Here is a 20,485-nt window from a genome sequence, read left to right on the forward strand (position 1 = left end):
CGGGGTATGGGGGAGGTTGGACCCAAGTGCATCCTGGGAGCAGCTAAAAGCTTTAACTCCGTGGTGCCCGAGGATCCAGCTATACCCCAAGGTCACCCTGTGGACCCCTATGGACCCTGAAGTAGAAAGATAAAACGTGACAGATTTGCTGAGTGCGCAGAAACGGTGTAATAGTGTAAGTGTAATAGTGTAGTGAGGCCGCCTTCTGGTATATAAACGGATGAAACGTGACAGATTCGCTGAGTGCGCAGAAATAGTGTAGTGAGGCCGCCTTCTGGAGATTATATATATATATATATATATATATATATATATATATATATATATATATATATATATATATATATATATATATATATATATATATATAGTGTCCAGGTCACCATCGAAGAATAGACGTCGGGCGCATGCGCCCGGCATCTATTCTCCCTTTCTGCAGCACTTGGGGGCTGCCCGGCATGTACGTAAGCGCCGGGCACGCCCCCAGGTATGCCGAAAAGGGGACGCGTCTTATAGACACGCCCCCTTTTTATGACCATGCCCGCTTTTGGGACGCGCGGGCCTTTGGCGCATGCAGAAGGTTGCCCTCTCTAGCTCCGGCGCCCTGCCTGCCGCTGGAGCTAGAGTGAACACTAGAAACAGTGTAATAGTGTAGTGAGGCCGCCTTTTGGTATATACATAAAAAGATAAAACGTGACAGATTTGCTGAGTGCGCAGAAACGGTGTAATAGTGTAAGTGTAATAGTGTAGTGAGGCCGCCTTCTGGTATATACATAAACGGATGAAACGTGACAGATTTGCTGAGTGCACAGAAACAGTGTAATAGTGTAGTGAGGCCACCTTCTGACCCACTAAGCCCCACACAGACCTACTAAGCCCCACACAGACCTACTAAGCCCCACACAGACCTACTCCCAATATCACCACCCGCTAAGCCCCACACAACAGACACTCACAACCTAACTGTATGGAAAGACACCACCACTTACTTTTGTTTCTCAGCTTTGAATTGTTGAGTGCAATCATCAAATAGTTTTTGGTTCATCTCCATAAACAACTTCAGCGCATTGTATATCAAACCATGTATGGTCCTAAGAGCAAGGGCAGTACAGTCATTAGGAAGATTAACACATTGCACTATTGTTTTTACAGGGCATATTCATAACCAGAATATTACATTTGGGTTACACAAGACATTCGGTATCAAAGTTGTTATCATCCTTTATTTATATGGCGCCACAAGGGTCCCGCAGCGCCTCACAAAGTACAGAAACAAATGAGCAAATACAGAAACAGCGAGCAAGTGCCAAACAATGCAGGACAAGGATATAGTTTATATACATAGCTGCAATAGCGATGATTATAACACACAAAAATAAGCAGCAGGGAGTCAGCTACCAAGTGCTATGTGCCCTTGTGGGGAGTTTGGAGTAGATGATGGTATGAGTGAGGGAAGGAGGAGCACATCAGGGAAGAGGGCCCTGCTCGTGAGAGCTTACATCCTAAAGAGGAGAGGTAGACAGACAGGGGTGACACAGATGGGGTAAAAGCATGGAGAAGCAAGTTAGGATGAGAGCTGGAAGGCTTTGATGAAGTATTGAGTTTTGAGAGCCCATTGAAGAAATAGTAGAGAGGTGGAGAGTCTGATGGGGAGAGGGAGAGAGTTCCAGAGGTAGAGAGCAGCACAGGCAAAATCTTGGAGGCGGGAGAGGGAGGAAGCTATCAGTTGGCATGAGAGGCGGCGTGCATTTGTTGAGCAAGTGGGTGGGCAAGAGTGTGAAGGGAGATTAGGTCAGAGATGTAAATGGGAGAGGATTTGGTGAGGGCTTTGTAAGTGAGTGTAAGAACCTTGAATTGGGTTCTGAAGGGGAAGGGGAGCCAGTGTAGGGCTTGTAAGAGAGGAGGCAGATGTAGAACATTTGGAGAGGAAGAGGAGTCAGATTGGAGTGGAGAGAGGAGGGAGTCAGGGAGGCCAGATAAGAGGAGGTTACAATAGTCCAATCTGGAGATGACCAGTGAGTGCATGAGGACCTTAGTTGCCTCCAGGGAGAGAAAGGGTCTGATCCTGGAAATATTTTAGAGATGGAAGCGGCAAGACTGAGAGGTACTGAATGTGTGGTTTGAAAGAGAGGGAGGAGTCGAGGATAACTCCCAAAACAGCACACTTGGGTACAAGAGGAGATAGTTGTGCCGTTAATAGATAATGAAATTGTGGGAAGCGAGGTTATTCGGGAGGGTGGGAAGATGATCAGCTCAGTCTTAGACATATTAAGTTTAAGAAAGCGCTGGGACATCCGGGAAGAGATAGCAGAGAGGCAGTTTGAGATACGGGTGAGGGGAGAGGGGGAGAGGTCAGGAGAGGAATCGTAGAGTATCATCAGCATGATATGGAGGTCAAAAGAGCTGATGAGTTCAACTAGTGAGGACGTATAGAGGGAAAATAGGAGAGGTCCAAGAACAGAACTTTGGGGAACGCCTACAGTTCGTGGAAACAGGTGGGAAGAGGAGACAGAAGGAACGATCAGAGAGGTAGGACGACAGCCAGGAGAAGGCAGTGTCAAGTAGACCAAGTGAGTGAAGCATTTGCATGAGGAGAGGGTGGTGTCAAAAGCAGCAGAGAGGGCAAGGAGAATGAGCAGAGAGTAGTGGCCCTTGAATATGGTAGGAAGGCGGTTGTTGCTGACTTTTGTGAGGACAGTTTCAGTAGAGTGGAGAGAACAGAAGCCAAAGTGGGTCAAGCAGGGAGTGGGAGGAAAGAAGGGTGGTAAGGCGGTTGTAGACAATACACTCAAGGAGCTTGGAGGCAAATGGGAGGATAGAGATGGGTCAGTAGTTAGAGAGAATGTTAGTATCAAGGGTAGTTTTTTAAGAATGGGATAGACAAGGGCATGCTTGAATACAGATGGGACAGTGCCTGATGAGAGAGATTAAAGAGGCGGGCAAGATGGGAGCAGGCAGAAGGAGAGAGATAGTGGAGGAGGCGGGAGGGGATAGGGTCAAGGGGGGGGAGGTGTAAAGGTGGTGGGGACCGGATGAGGTTCATGACTTCCTCTCCTGAAATAGGGGAGAAATAGGGGAGAAAGATGTCAGAGTAGGTGAGATGGAAGGGAAGAATTGATCAGGGAAGGGAGGAGGTGGAGTGCTGGGGGTTTGGTGGCACATGATATCCTGACGTATGGATTAAATTTTATATGTAAAGTACCGTGTTTCCCCGATAATAAGATACTGTCTTATTTTTTTTTTTGTTAACAAAAACACCATAGGGCTTATTTTCGGGGTAGGTCTTATACTAATTTTGACAGCAGTGCCCTTATGCAGGCCTCCCCCTTGCAGAAGTGTCCCATATGCAGGCCACCCCCTTGCATTCCCCCTTGCAGAAGTGCCCCTTATGCAGGCCCCCCCTTGTGGAAGTGCCGCTTATGCATGCTCCCCCCCTTGCAGGCCCCCTTGTGGAAGTGCCGCTTATGCAGGTCCCCCCCTGTAGCAGTGTCCCTTATTGCAGTGCACTTACCTGACTTGCCGCCGTCCGGGATGTCGCTCTCACCTGCGCGCTGACTGGATCTAACCCGCGCACTGCATGACTGGGAACGCTGGTCTCTGCAGCGTTCCCAGCTCAAAATGAGTTCAGGTAGGTCTTATTTTCGGGGTAGGGCTTAATTTGGACCGGGTTTCAAAATTAAGGGTAGGTCTTATTATCGGGGAAACACGGTAGGTGGCAAAGTGAGTCAAGGGCAGAGCGAGTGGTGGTGGGGGGGGGTGAGCAGAGGAGGGAGTTAAAAGTGGTGTAGAGGGTTAGAGGACTGGGAGATTAGGTTTTTGAAATATGACTGTTTAGAGAGAAAGGACATTATAGTAAGATGAGAGGATAAATTTAAAATGGAGAAAGTCTGCATTAGAGCGCTATTTCCTCTACTGTCGCTCGGCGGTATGTGAACACCTTTGTAAGTATCTGGTGCATTTGGAATGCCAGGGTTGAGGTGTGGACCTGAGAGGGTGAGTAGTGATCAACAGAGTCAACCAGTGATGCGGCTGCTGCTGGTCGTTGTTGGCATCGGTCATCGCCTTAACATGTAAGCAAACCTGCAAATAGACAGGTTGTGCATGCTCAGGGATGAGGGAAGGTGACATATCATTCAGTGTGGGCACATTATCCACTGGCACAGGATGATGAATGATTGCTATGTTGTAATCGTACAGTTGTTCTGCATATAGTGGATACGCACTTTAAAACTGCACAAGCTGATATGTACCAGTGGAAGGCAGACAGAACAGCGAGTCAGAGGATCAACTGTCACATTGCACCTGCACTGACCGTTACTCCAAGCACAAATGATAGATTGGTCCTTTCCAGGTTAGCAAACAGTAGAGTCTTTTTCAGTATTAATGGAATGGGGATATAGAAAAGGACAATGTTAAAAAGAAAGGCCGCAGATGTATTTCAAGGTCCATTCTTCAGCCCGGGAAGCGCCAGGTATTGCAGCTAGTCACATATACATTTACAGTACATGGTGCCTAGCGCCAATGGTTCGTATGAAAGTGGCACTGCAGCACAAGGGATTAGCCCCCTCAGTGTCATGGCTGCTATCTTGACTATGTGGGCTGGGTCTCTGGCCACAGCGCGCACACAGAAAAAAAATCTAGTAAAATAGTAAAGTGAAGTAATTGTGCATACCTTTCATCCTTAGGCTCAGTTATGTGGGGATGGACAGGTTTGCACTGTTTGTTCACATATTTACATTACATTGACCATAAATAATTTCATTCGGTGCTGGAACACCAACCTGAGGCACCCCTTCAAGTTTGCCAAGGCACCCCAGGGTGCCACAGCACACAATTTGGTAGATGCAACTCTAGCGCAAATGACAGCATTAGATGGACCGATTTTACACGTTTTCTGCATAACCGGATGTAAGGCAATTACGGATTGCTGAACGGTATGCTGATTTACCTTCCGCCTCGACGGCCAAATGAAATAGAGTTGTGGGTTATGCCCTGAAAATTAACTGAAAAGTCACGCAGGGTATAAGTAATTGTAAAATGGTGGTGGAGGGGGGATATTTTCTGTTGCATTTGATGAACAGACCTCTACTGCTAATAAAAAATATAGGACTTATCTTACATAGCCAAAACAAATACTGGAGTTTAGGGTCTGGTCAGAGTTCACAGATGAATACATCTATTGTGGGACTAGAACCCATGACCATCTGTTATATGGCTGTGTGCTTACTGGGCTGAGCCACAGCCAGATTTATTGTAATGACAGAATTTCTCTCTCTCTGAAAGTCCCTATGGATAAATAATGGGAATGTTAACACCCCTGATCGACGCTGGATAGAGACAGTAAATGTATATGTCTCTTGTTCCAATCTAAGTGTAGTTGATATATATATATATATATATATAGGAATTTTATCATTATGTAAACCTTTGTATGTATTGAATATCTTGATATTCGTTGTCTATGAAGAATTGTATTGTGATTCAGGACACAGGTGGTATATAATTGTATATTAACCTGATTAGTCAATTACTAACAGCAGTTCATTGACTGAGGTCGGTATATAATGCCAGAATGAAGTCCCCCTTTTTATTCACCTTCAGAGGAAACCATGATTATATCTAAATGGAGAAACGAGTCAAGGATAAGAATACTGGGACCTTTTGTATTATTCCTAACCCTCTATGCGGATACTGGACTGACGTTGATCAAACTCCACTAGCCACTGCAAACCATCTGCCAGCAAGGATCAGACTGGGCATTACGCCGTAATCAAGTCTACTTCAAGTCTCAGCAGCCACCTTTATACATGCAGATTGGGAGTACTGCGAGTACGTCCCGTTGACGATTACCATTAGTGGGGACAGGCGATAAGCTCACTGTCGCACAGTGACCCTATACTGCCCCGGAGTTGGGTGTTGGTAATTTATACTGGAATTAAGCCCACTTGTGGGAGCAAAAGGCTGATAAAAAGAACTACTAGGGAAACTTTTTTTATTATACAAATCATCATACTATATCCACTGTGGATTTTTTTATGAATCAAAATTGAAGTGACTGATGATTACTGCAGGACGATATATAACCTATATTTCTGTTTCAGGTGTGTCAAGTTAGAATACGGAGTAAGCATTCCAATTGAGAAGGAGTACTTACAGTCCCTGTGGATGAAATACTCTATTATATAATTGTGGCAGGATTTACTCTGTATATATTGATCAGTGTCCCCAATATAGAATTCATGAGGAGTTTTTTATTTTATTGAATGAATTTACGTGCACACAATTTTTAATGAAGATTTAGATATCTTTCTCTTTTAGTGTGAAATAAACTATTTTGATTTATATCTGTGTCCTGATTCACCTGTTCTAGCGCGCACCCTGAAGGGAATCATCCTCATTCCATCTGTTTTTTCTGTGTGTTAATATTTTGGGTTACTACAGAAGTACCTATTAGGGTGCAGCGGTTTTTATACTGTGTATATTGAATGTGAAACAAGCGTCCGGTGCTTTGAGTTATTAAGGTAACTTGAATTTTGTTGGTTCACAGATCAATGACTGCAGGAACTTAGCAGTGAAATCCATTTCTCCGATTCCATGGGGGACACTGGACTACACTGGGGATTTCCCACAGCCCGAAGCTCCCTGCACTCTAAGCTAGTCTCTAAGCTAGCCCACCGACCGAGTAGAAGGAGCCGAAACTCTGGGGAGCGCCGGCTACACGTAAACCTGACGGATAACCTTTCAGATTCAACAGTCTGCATAGAAGCCAGCCAAACCCTCTTATGGGAATCTGATAATAAAGAAGAAATCAGACTTCCCGTAAGGCCTAAGTACGAGATACATACACACCAAGAGCCCGTACCACATCCAAGGCATGGGCTGATGGATCCCCACTAGGAAGGACCAGAACAGGCTGATTTACATGAAATATTGAGATGACATTTGGTAAGAGAGGGCTGTGTACGACGTTCTGCCTGGTCAGCACGAATCACTAGGAAAGAAAAGGGAACGTCATAGCCGAGGCAAGGGCTAGGAGAAAAAACACTTTCCAAGTCCACGGAGTCAAACAGTTCAAACAGACTCATTTGTAATTGTAATAAAAGATCAAGGCCCTCAGAGTGGTACAAAGGGGCTGTAGATGAAGGACCCCCTGCAGAAACGTCTGAATCGCAGGAAGAAAAGCCAAACGTTTCTGGTAAAAATCCAGGACAACATGAAACCTGCACCTTCAAAAGGACCCTATGGAGGAGACCTGCACCCACCCTGACCACACAAAAGAAGGTGAGAGAGCTAGAAAGACAAAGGAGGAAACTCGCGACCAGACAACATAAGCCCGCCAGATGTGCCCATGTGACCTGAGCCACATGGACAAGATGGCGGCTGTGGCACTGAAAGGGTTAATACCTTCTGCTGCAGCACCAATTTCATACGCACCATCATATTACATGTACTGTAAATTTATGTTTAATGTTTTGGTCAAGCATGCAAAGCAGCACTGATCTAAGTCCTCTGCATGGTGCTGGGTGTGTTACCCCCGGTGCTCTGTGTCTGGGGAATATAAATGTAATAGCCGGTGACAAGGTGCATTACTGTAGCTAGGAGAGCTTAGTACCAGGCTGCAGTGTAAGACTGTCCTCTGCATGGTGCGGGGTGTGTTACCCCCGGTGCTCTGTGTCTGGGGAATGTAAATGTAATAGCCGGTGACAAGGTGCATTACTGTAGCTAGGAGAGCTTAGTACCAGGCTGCAGTGTAAGACTGTCCTCTGCATGGTGCGGGGTGTGTTACCCCCGGTGCTCTGTGTCTGGGGAATATAAATGTAATAGCCGGTGACAAGGTGCATTACTGTAGCTAGGAGAGCTTAGTACCAGGCTGCAGTGTAAGACTGTCCTCTGCATGGTGCGGGGTGTGTTACCCCCGGTGCTCTGTGTCTGGGGAATATAAATGTAATAGCCGGTGACAAGGTGCATTACTGTAGCTGGGAGAGCTTAGTACCAGGCTGCAGTGTAAGACTGTCCTCTGCATGGTGCGGGGTGTGTTACCCCCGGTGCTCTGTGTCTGGGGAATATAAATGTAATAGCCGGTGACAAGGTGCATTACTGTAGCTAGGAGAGCTTAGTACCAGGCTGCAGTGTAAGACTGTCCTCTGCATGGTGCGGGGTGTGTTACCCCCGGTGCTCTGTGTCTGGGGAATGTAAATGTAATAGCCGGTGACAAGGTGCATTACTGTAGCTAGGAGAGCTTAGTACCAGGCTGCAGTGTAAGACTGTCCTCTGCATGGTGCGGGGTGTGTTACCCCCGGTGCTCTGTGTCTGGGGAATGTAAATGTAATAGCCGGTGACAAGGTGCATTACTGTAGCTAGGAGAGCTTAGTACCAGGCTGCAGTGTAAGACTGTCCTCTGCATGGTGCGGGGTGTGTTACCCCCGGTGCTCTGTGTCTGGGGAATATAAATGTAATAGCCGGTGACAAGGTGCATTACTGTAGCTAGGAGAGCTTAGTACCAGGCTGCAGTGTAAGACTGTCCTCTGCATGGTGCGGGGTGTGTTACCCCCGGTGCTCTGTGTCTGGGGAATATAAATGTAATAGCCGGTGACAAGGTGCATTACTGTAGCTGGGAGAGCTTAGTACCAGGCTGCAGTGTAAGACTGTCCTCTGCATGGTGCGGGGTGTGTTACCCCCGGTGCTCTGTGTCTGGGGAATGTAAATGTAATAGCCGGTGACAAGGTGCATTACTGTAGCTAGGAGAGCTTAGTACCAGGCTGCAGTGTAAGACTGTCCTCTGCATGGTGCGGGGTGTGTTACCCCCGGTGCTCTGTGTCTGGGGAATGTAAATGTAATAGCCGGTGACAAGGTGCATTACTGTAGCTAGGAGAGCTTAGTACCAGGCTGCAGTGTAAGACTGTCCTCTGCATGGTGCGGGGTGTGTTACCCCCGGTGCTCTGTGTCTGGGGAATGTAAATGTAATAGCCGGTGACAAGGTGCATTACTGTAGCTAGGAGAGCTTAGTACCAGGCTGCAGTGTAAGACTGTCCTCTGCATGGTGCGGGGTGTGTTACCCCCGGTGCTCTGTGTCTGGGGAATGTAAATGTAATAGCCGGTGACAAGGTGCATTACTGTAGCTAGGAGAGCTTAGTACCAGGCTGCAGTGTAAGACTGTCCTCTGCATGGTGCGGGGTGTGTTACCCCCGGTGCTCTGTGTCTGGGGAATATAAATGTAATAGCCGGTGACAAGGTGCATTACTGTAGCTAGGAGAGCTTAGTACCAGGCTGCAGTGTAAGACTGTCCTCTGCATGGTGCGGGGTGTGTTACCCCCGGTGCTCTGTGTCTGGGGAATATAAATGTAATAGCCGGTGACAAGGTGCATTACTGTAGCTGGGAGAGCTTAGTACCAGGCTGCAGTGTAAAGCTGGCCACACACTAGACCAACTTACATCCAACCAGCCAACTAATTGATTGGTTAGAATGAAAATCTGGTAAGGTATGAAAGCAAATGACAATCAGCAATTTGCTCCCAAATGCTGGAAAATGGACAAAAACTGTAGTTTGAACAAATTGTTTATATTAAACATTTAACAAACTTTTCTGACCGACCATTTTCATCTGTTTTCTGGCATTTAGGAGCAAAATGCTGATCATCATTTACTCCCATACCTTACCAGATTTTCATTCCAACCAATCAACTAGTTGGCTGGTTGGACAGATAATCTTTAGATGTGTGGCCAGCTTAAGACTGTCCTCTGCATGGTGCGGGGTGTGTTACCCACGATGCTCTGTGTCTGGGTAATGTAAATGTAATAGCCAGTGACAAGGTGCATTACTGTAGCTGGGAGAGCTTCGTACCAGGCTGCAGTGTATTGCAGAGAGGAATAGATCTGCTGATCTCACAGCTGACACACAGCCCTCTCATACACACCACACAGCCCCCTTCCTCATACACACACACACACACCACGCCCCCCCCTCACACACAACAGCACACACACAACAGCACACAGGCACAGGCCCTCTCATACACACAGGCACAGTCCTCTCATACACACAGACACAGTCCTCTCATACACACAGACACAGCCCTCTCATACACACAGACACAGCCCTCTCATACACACAGACACAGCCCTCTCATACACACAGACACAGCCCTCTCATACACACAGACACAGCCCTCTCATACACACAGACACAGCCCTCTCATACACACAGACACAGCCCTCTCATACACACAGACACAGCCCTCTCATACACACAGACACAGCCCTCTCATACACACAGACACAGCCCTCTCATACACACAGACACAGCCCTCTCATACACACAGACACAGCCCTCTCATACACACAGACACAGCCCTCTCATACACACAGACACAGCCCTCATACACACAGACACAGCCCTCTCATACACACAATAACACACAGCCCTCTCATACACACAATAACACACAGCCCTCTCATACACACAATAACACACAGCCCTCTCATACACACAATAACACACAGCCCTCTCATACACACAATAACACACAGCCCCTCTCATACACACAATAACACACAGCCCCTCTCATACACACAATAACACACAGCCCCTCTCATACACACAATAACACACAGCCCCTCTCATACACACAATAACACAGCCCCTCTCATACACACAATAACACAGCCCCTCTCATACACACAATAACACACAGCCCCTCTCATACACACAATAACACACAGCCCCTCTCATACACACAATAACACACAGCCCTCTCATACACACAATAACACACAGCCCTCTCATACACACAATAACACACAGCCCTCTCATACACACAATAACACAGCCCTCTCATACACAATAACACACAGCCCTCTCATACACACAATAACACACAGCCCTCTCATACACACAATAACACCCTATGATTACTGATCTATCACATTTTCCATGACAGGCGATTTGGCTCATGAGCACTTTGGGAATAACACTGTACAGAGATAGAAAAGCATCTTCTTACTTGTTCCAATGTGTCTTGGAGTTTCGGTACAAGGATGGGAACATAATGGGTAGGATTTTCGCTGCATTATCACTGATTAAGCTCATGATATACTCATTATTCCAATAATACAGGGCTCTCTCTGCCACCTGAAATACAGCAGAATACGGAGCATTATAAGGACACACCACACTTTGCAGACATCCAATAACCAGGATCTTCCTGCCTCTAGGACACACCTAGTGCCAGTGTAATGCTGGCCATAAACTAGCACGACCAGCATAAGATAAGTTGAATCTTATGTTTTCCCTTGAACTCCCTGGCTGTCCCGGCCACACGCTGTACATACGATCACACGATACAATGCATTGTGCGTCCGTCGTCTGAGCGGCGTCATTTGTAATAAAAAAAAAAAGACTGATGCACGCACGGGGAGAAATGTGATACATGCTTCTGTCTTTAATAAAATAAGCACAGATGCAGGGATGGTTCAGTGAGAACCATCCGTGCATCTATGAATTTTTTTTTTTTTTTTATAATAATAATAATAAGTAATAATAATAAAAAAGTGTTCATGTAAGTTTAATAAATCCCCAGCCTGGGCTGACTAGCAGTCAGCGTTGATGCTTCGGCTGAGGGGCCCGGTGTAGGTGCTCCCATGGCTGTGGCATTATCCCCCCGCTAGAAAAAGTCTGGTGCTGGTTCTGGAAAATACAGGGGGACCCTATGCATTTTTTAACCCTGTATTTCCAGAACCGGATCAGAGCCCAGTGCTGGTTGCGCAGAATACAAGGGACCCCTACGCCGTTTGTCCCTCGTTATTTTGGCAACCAGGGATGGCTCTGACTAGCCCAGTGCTGGTTGTGCTTACATACGGGGAACCCCTATGTAGTTTGTCCTCCATATGTTGCCCAACCAGCCCTGGGTCACTAAAGCCCAGGGCTGGTTGCTGGTTTTGGGGGGGGGGGGGGGGGGGGGGATGAACCATCCCTGCATCTGTGCTAAGACAGATGCATGCATCACGGATCTCCCCATGCATGCATAATTTTTTTTTTTTAACAAATGATGCTGCTCGGGACGCGATTCATCGCATGGAGAACACACACGGCATGATCGGCATCCGAATATGACGGATCATATGAGCTGCACATCTGATCATACGATACGTTTTAGGAGCTGCGGGAGCGCGCATCGGATCGGATCCTACTTAAAAAAAATATACACGTTCTCTACATGATTCATTGTACGACGCGTCAAAAATCGGACGATCGGCCCGAAATCGTGCAGGTGTGTGGCCAGCATTACTGTTTGGGAAGAGTAGGAAATGCTATAAACATTTTTCCCTGAACATCTGACCAGTAGGGGGCAATGTTTCTCTCATCCGCATGTAAATATGCAGTGAAGTTTCTATAGAGTTTTTCCAATGTATTTGAGATAATTTGTAGAAAAGCAAAATAAAACCATAAACATGGTACACTTTCCTATGAGACATAACCTGTAACCTGCACACTGAGGCAGCGAAAATGCCTGATTTCTTGTTTTAAATTACAATGACTGTCTCCGCTGTGTACAGGTAACCAGGACACAAGTCATGCATTGTCCTGCCATATTTGGGAACACACTTATATGCAGTCTTGTAAAGGACGATCCTAATGGCTATAATACAAAAACAGATGTGTCCTGATTACCTAGCCTGAATACGCCACATGGCGCGGGATGCCTGGTCCCATGCCACCCAGCTAGCACAGAGCGTCTTTTTTCCCATAAATGCGACTATGGCGCACTACTAGACTGCATTAATTGATTTGATATGTGACACTTATATGTCAGCGCGCGTTTGTACATGAAACACAACGGAACTTGGCGCGGTAAAAAGCTGTGGCCGCTGCATTGTAGCACTCCTTATAGACTCATTCGCACACTGAGATACAAGCGTCACATATCAAATTAATCAGCACAGTCTCATGAAGTGGTTTGTCGCATCCGATTGTAAGACGCTTGGCGCTGGCAGAGTCCTACTGGACCTGGCAGTCTGGCGCGACTGGAGAAATAGTATATGAGCACATATCTGTAGCCACGTCTTGCAGTTAGAATACAGAATCTGCCTCTACACTGGTTGTCAGCGCTCCAGGACCACTCACTAATGGACTAAATGAATGTGTCAGAAGGAAGTATTGTGTAGTAATTTGATTCTGAATGCATTTTACATTACTTCTCTATCCCAGTAAGAAGTGTCAACCAGAGCAATTATTCCAGCACTTTGGGATCCCCTCATGTAACCTCGTAGTGTACGAGCTGTTTAACTACAAGACACAGAGGCATCTATAGCAAAGCTGTAATAAGTGTTACTAAATTTACCAATGCCAAGGAGGAAGAGAGTCATGCTAACCTTATGGGAGACCACGTACCTGGAAGTGTGGGCTGGACACGCACTTGGCTAGCTGTCGGAAAAGTGGTTCCATCACCTTCACAAACTCTGAAGGCTCTATGACATCTAAAATTTCCTCTAGCTCATTTAAAAACATAACTTCCTTTGGACTGTGAGTCTTCGGCCAATACTTGAGCAGTGCCATCACCACCTGCAGAGGTAGAGCGAGCACCATTAGTGTACCAGCACGCCATTCCCCACCCTATGATGTGGGAGAAACACTGTACGTTAGGAGACACCTAGTGATAAAGCAGCCGGGTACAGGCCTCACAAGGTTCTCCTGCAGAGGTGGAGCGAGCACCATTAGTGTACCAGCACGCCATTCCCCACCCTATGATGTGGGAGTAACACTGTACGTTAGGAGACACCTAGTGATAAAGCAGCCGGGTACAGGTCACACAGGATGCTCCTGCAGAGGTGGAGCGAGCACCATTAGTCTGTGTTTCCTGAGCAGTAAGTGTGTCACACAGAGAGCGTAATACCCTGAGGTGCTACATTGTGGTAATGTCTGCAGACAGCAGGAGCCATATGTGTATCATATGCCCCATGTACAGCAGGATCAGTCTCTGATAGAGATCAGCTGTCTGTAGCTCCTGAGCAGTAAGTGTGTCCACACACAGAGCGTAATACCCTGAGGTGCTACATTGTGGTAATGTCTGCTGACAGCAAGAGCCCATGTGTATCATATACCCCATGTACAGCAGGATCAGTCTCTGATAGAGATCAGCTGTGTGTAGTTCCTGAGCAGTAAGTGTGTCACACACAGAGAGCGTAATACCCTGAGGTGCTACATTGCGGTAATGTCTGCAGTTCCTTGCAGCAGTCAGTTACAGCATTCTTACATTTTCTCGTGCATAGTGCCAAACAAACATACATATATGTCATGAGAATACAATGGATATCCTACCAAAGTGATACGAAAAGGAGCAAGAAGGAATAAACCTTTTTTATTTTGGGGGGTGGGGGTAACACTTGTAATTTTACTAAATAAGAGCTATATTTTAATTCCTTAATAATTACAAGTTTGTCCCCACAGAAAGAAGTTAGTCTTGTTCTTTGCTCACTTGCGATAAACACTTTCAGGAATTATTACTTCTCTGGGACCCTAATGGGCGATTTCAGGTTTGGCCCAGCAGTATTATGGTGACCGTTCCCATTATCAGTATGCTGTATGCCAGTCATACAGCTGGGTACCCTCTCTGCAATCCATTGGCACATTCCTCAGTGTGGCAGATGAGGTCAGACGATATGCGCTTACATCAGACTATTATTTATGGCGCTCAGCTATCACTAGCTTGAAGGCTGCCTTTGAAATAAAACATCTGGTCTGACAGTAACCTGGGCAGGTCTGTATTAATACAAAGTTGAATTATTGAAGCCAGTTGGGGTTGGGATTATGTAAAGGGGGGTATTTATGGGTTAGGTACTGAAGGTTGACAGCGACTAGGTCACCATTCTAAGCATCATTTCAGCCGTGTCGGGATCGCTGGATCTGCAGACTCAGGGCGACATTGTGACCGCATAGCAGTAATTATTCATCAACAGATGTAGATGACGTTGAAAGAGGTTGAAGAATGGGAAAGATCAGGAATCTATAAATGCTACACTTACTGAGGTCCTTACATAAACTTTACACTGAACTGACAGCGTAGAAACCACTTACAGGTATATCCAGGTCCAGACAGTATGTACAGGATAAACAACAGCTGCATTCTCTAGTATTTAGTGGCCTGATATAAGTCTCCCCTATTTTATGTGAGATGACAGACAAGGCATAGAGGGCTGGTGACAGACGACCACTGACCAGATACCCGGGGAACAGCAGGACGACCACTGACCAGATTCCCGGGGAACAGCAGGACGATCATGAAAAGCACTGACATGTTTTCTCTAAAGTCAGCGCACAAATTACATCACCCAGCACAATTACAATTCAGAGTGAAACATTTAGGGACTCCCGTCTAGATGCAACTTCTTACTCATGACATAGGAATGTACAGAATTAGTCCTTCAGGCAATGTGTAAGATTTATAACTGCAAGTGTGTCCCCTGGGCCAGAGCCCGGAGCTACTGGGAGAGCGTCAGATCCGCCACTGGCCAGGAAGGGTTGTGGGCAGAGTCTTATGACGTTGCAGAACGTTTGGGAGCATGCTTACATCTAGCCGGCTACATTCTGTCTATGGAGCAGACTTAGGAAGAAATGTTGCTACTTAGTCCAGACTGAAGTCACTCAGCAAGAGCTGCCAGCTATTATTAGTAGTGGTTCTGCCCACATTGTTGTCACTGACCACCCTGCTCCACCATTGTTGTATCACAGCAGAACCTATTTATTGCATAGCACAGGATAGTAATTTGGGTACAAGGATCATTGGCTTGAATGCCCACTACATGTTCATTCTTATTTGTCAGGATGAATAAATGAAAATAAAATGGTAACTTACTGGCTCGGTAAGGGTACTGTCCTTCTCTAAGAACTGAACTACACAGTATGCAAGCTGGAAGAAAAAGTCATATAGTTAGTAACCACAATAAAAACAGATTACAAACATTCTATATTATATACACACACTATATATATATATATATATATATATAGATATATATATAGAGAGAGAGAGAGAGAGAGAGAGAGAGAGAGAGAGAGAGAGGAGAGAGAGAGAGAGAGAGAGAGAGAGAGAGAGAGAGAGAGAGAGAGAGAGAGAGAGAGAGAGAGAGAGAGAGAGAGAGAGAGAGAGAGAGAGAGAGAGATCCATAAATATTGGGACATTGACAGAATTTTCATATTTTGTCCTCTATTCACCACCACAATGGCTTTGAAATGAAACAAACAAGATGTGCTTTACCTGCAGACTTTCAGATTTAATTTGAGGGTAATTACATCCAAATCAGGTGAACGGTGTAGGAATTACAACGGTTTCTATATGTGCCTCCCACTTTTTAAAGGGGCCAAAAGTAAACAATCCTAAATCTAACCTTCACTTTTTAATACTTTGTTGGAAATCCTTTGCAGGCAATTACAGTCCAAAGTCTGGAACGCATAGACATCACCAGACGCTGGGTTTCATCCCTGGTGATGCTCTGCCAGGCCTCTACCTACTGCAATTGTCTTCAGATCCTGCTTGTTCTTGGGGCATTTTCCCCTTCAGTTTTGTCTTCATCAAGTGAAATGCATGCTCAATCGGATTCAGGTCACTGAATTGACTTGGCCATTGCATAACATTCCACTTTTTAACCTTAAAAAACTCTTTGGTTGCTTTTGCAGTAAGCTTCGGGTCATTGTCCCTCAGCACTGTGAAGCGCTGTCCAACGAGTTCTGAAGCACTTGACTGAATATGAGCATATAATATTGCCTGAAACACTTCAGAATTCATTCTGCTGCTTTTGTCAGCAGTCACATCATCAATAAATACAAGGGAACCAGTTCCATTGGCAGCCATACATGCCCACGCCATGACACTACCACCACCATGCTTCACTGATGAGGTGGTATGTTTTGGATCATGAGCAGTTCCTTTCCTTCTCTTCTCTTCCCATCACTCTGGTACAAGTTGATCTTTGTCTCAACTGTCCATAGGATGTTGTTCCAGAACTGTAATGGCTTTTTTAGATGTTGTTTGGCAAACTCTAATCTGGTCTTCCTGTTTTTGTGGCTCACTAATGGTTTGCATCTTGTGGTGAACCCTCTATATTCACTCTTGTGAAGTCTTCTCTTGATTGTTGACTTTGACACATATACACCTACCTCCTGGAGAGTGTTTTTGATTTGGCCAACTGTTGTGAAGGGGTTTTTCTTCACCAGGGAAATAATTTTTTTGTCATCCACCACAGTTGTTTTCCGTGGTCTTCCGGGTCTTTTGGTGTTGCTGAGCTCTCCGATGCGTTCTTTCTTTTTAAGAATATTCCAAACAGTTGATTTGGTCACACCTAATGTTTTTGCTATCTCTCTGATGGGTTTGTTTTGATTTTTCAGCCTAATGATGGCTTGCTTCACTGATAGTGACAGCTCTTTGGATCTCATATTGAGAGTCGACAGCAACTGATTCCAAATGCAAATGTCACACCTAGAATCAACTCCAGACCTTTTACCTGCTTAATTGATAATGAAATAACGAGGGAATAGCCCACACCTGTCCATGAAATAGCTTTTGAGTTGATAGTCCCATTACTTTTGGCCCCTTAAAAAGTGGGAGGCACATATAGAAACCATTGTAATTCCTACACCGTTCACCTGATTTGGATGTAATTACCCTCAAATTAAATCTGAAAGTCTGCAGTTAAAGCACATCTTGTTTGTTTCATTTCAAAGCCATTGTGGTGGTGAATAGAGGCCAAAATAGGAAAATTCTGTCAATGTCCCAATATTTATGGACCTGACTGTATATATATACACACACACACACACACACACACACACATACCACATACACATACACATACACAGCAGAACATCATTTCTTCAGAAAAAAACAGTTTTTGGACGCTAAGGCACAATTTTCACATCGTTCTCAAATAATGACGGGATAATTAGATTACGTATAGATAGTAACAAGAGGCAAGTGCAGGACATCACGCTCTCTCCTCTCCCTCAGTCTCTCTCTGTGGCGCCGCCTCCTCTCCCTCAGTCTCTCTCTGTGGCGCCGCCTCCTCTCCCTCAGTCTCTCTCTGTGGCGCCGCCTCCTCTTGCCAGTGTCCCTCTCTCTGGTGCCCACTTCCCTCCCTAGTCTCTATCCAGCCCCTTCCCCTCCACGGTCTGTCATTCCCCGCTTGTACCCAGTCTCTTTCTCAGCGACTCTCCTCCCCCCCGTCACACTGCAGACTCTCCTTCAACCCCCCCGTCACACTGCAGACTCTCCTTCCCCAGCATCATAGTATACAGAGACTCTCCTTCCCCAGCATCATACTATACAGAGACTCTCCTTCCCCAGCATCATACTATACAGAGACTCTCCTTCCGCATCATACTATTCAGAGACACACCTTTCCCCCAGTCATTCTATACAGAGACACACCTTTCCCCCCAGTCATACTATACAGAGACACACCTTTCCCCCAGTCATACTATACAGAGACACACCTTTCCCCCAGTCATACTATACAGACCCTGCAATTACATATTTTCTCTCCCAAAAGAAATTATATGGACCAGAGTTTCCCTAACTCTATCCTCAAGGCACCCTAACAGTCCTGGTTTTAAGGATAACCATGCTTGTGCACAAATAATATAATCAAACTTGACTAAGATACTAATTAAGTCACCGGTGTTTAGTCATGGATATTGTTAAAACCTGGACTGTTAGGGTCCCTTGTGGACAGAGTTTGGGAACCACTGATATAGACACTAGTATTTTGACCCATCGTTTGCCATTCACAGGGGTATGCAATATGAAACGTTAACTTCACTGTCGAAGTTAACGTTTCATATTGGAGTTTTTACCTGCGTTAAAGTATCAGGCGCGCTCCCGCTATCCCTGTATTAAATATAAAATTAACGAAAACGGGAAACTCCGAAGATGGATTTGCGTAAAGTTACAAATTTTTCCTTAAAAAAATTGTAAGACCCCCTAAAGGTGTAAAAACATGGGGGATCACTATGGGTACCCCCCGTTTTAGCCTTTAATTGAAAGTGGGGGATTTAAATAGCCGCAGCAGGTGTTTTTTTTCCCCGACATTGAAGAAGTGATGCAGAAGAGCATGATGATGAAGAGTACATGAAAATGAGTACTAGCATATTTTTATGTCCCTAAAGTAAGTTTTTAAAAATTCTGCATTTGTGCACCCGCCGCTATAATTCTATTCTAGAATTCACCTGCCGCTAATAACCTATTCTAGAATACACCTGCCGCTAATAGCCTATTCTAGAATACACCTGTCGCTAATAGCCTATTCTAGAAAACACCTGCCGCATACTTGCAGAATAGCCTTGAATCTATTTCCCTATTCTTAAACAATTTTTTCCCATTTTTTTTTCACCCCAATTTTTAAATTAATTTTTTGGGGTGTCCCTATTTTTTTTTTTTAAAACTTTTTTTGACACAGTTCTTTTTTAAATGACATTCCCAGGGGTGCAGGCTATTTTTTTAAGCCTGCACCCCTAAACCCCAATTCTACACTTTTCTTCGACACCTATTCAATGGTGAAAAGTTATCCCCGTTTTTTATCAAAGACTTTTCAAAACTGCGATAAGTCTTTGAAATTGAATACGGTGTAAAAGTAAAACCTGCGATAATGACGTCATACCTCCGATATTAACGCAAAAAACAAGAGATATGGTAAGAACTTACCTTTGTTATCTCTGTTTCTACGAAGTCCATAGGGTCCACAGGGTTGACCTTGGGGTATAGCTGGATCTGGATCCACGGGCACCACGCAGTTAAAGCTTTGCTGCTCCCAGGATGCACTTGGGTCCGTCCTCCTCTATACCCCGCCCCGGCCACAGGCACCTCAGTTGGTAAGCAGCTAAGGCCGGAGGAGGAGACTAAACAGAGGGAAGGAAGACTGGAACACACAAGAAACCATACTCACAGAAATGGGAGACGGAAAACCGGTGACCAGCCACACAGCCCATTTGAAGCCAGGTGCGTCAGGGCGGGCGCCCTGTGGACCCTATGGACTTCGTAGAAACAGAGATAACAAAGGTAAGTTCTTACCATATCTCTTGTTTTCTACTTCAGGGTCCATAGGGGGTCCACAGGGTTGACCTTGGGGATGTCCCAAAGCAGTTCAACTAAGGGCGGGGACGCTCCTGTTCTGAAAGGAGTACCCGGCGCCCAAAGGATGCATCCTGAGAGGCGAAGGTGTCAAACGCATAAAACCTCAAAAACGTCTGAATTGAAGACCAAGTAGCCGCCTTACACAGCTGAACAGCGGAGGCGCCACGTCTAGCAGCCCAAGAGGGACCCACAGAACGAGTGGAATGAGCCTTAACAGAGGCTGGCACAGGTAAACCCTCCTGCGCATAAGCCTCACAAATAACTGAACGAAGCCAACGGGCTAACGTTTGCTTGTTGGCAGGCCAACCCCTCTTGTGAAAACCAAAGAGGACAAACAAAGAATCCGACTTCCTAACCGAAGCAGTCCG

General features: G+C 45.6%; 1 protein-coding gene across 3 annotated transcripts in view; it reads right to left on the reverse strand.

Moving 5' to 3' along the window:
• PPP2R5C (protein phosphatase 2 regulatory subunit B'gamma) overlaps positions 1 to 20,485 on the reverse strand; it is a 165,358-nt gene that overhangs the window by 14,640 nt on the left and 130,233 nt on the right. For all 3 annotated transcript variants that reach the window (XM_088475208.1, XM_088475210.1, XM_088475209.1), the window contains 4 exons: positions 15,849 to 15,902; positions 13,388 to 13,558; positions 11,001 to 11,128; positions 990 to 1,091 (listed from right to left, as the gene is read on the reverse strand). In XM_088475208.1, coding sequence (XP_088331334.1) covers positions 990 to 1,091; positions 11,001 to 11,128; positions 13,388 to 13,558; positions 15,849 to 15,902 — 455 coding nt within the window. The remainder of the gene's footprint in view (positions 1 to 989; positions 1,092 to 11,000; positions 11,129 to 13,387; positions 13,559 to 15,848; positions 15,903 to 20,485) is intronic.

This window comes from Taudactylus pleione, unplaced genomic scaffold (assembly GCF_031769625.1).
Source record: "Taudactylus pleione unplaced genomic scaffold, aTauple2 ptg000166l, whole genome shotgun sequence".
NCBI lineage: Eukaryota > Metazoa > Chordata > Amphibia > Anura > Myobatrachidae > Taudactylus > Taudactylus pleione.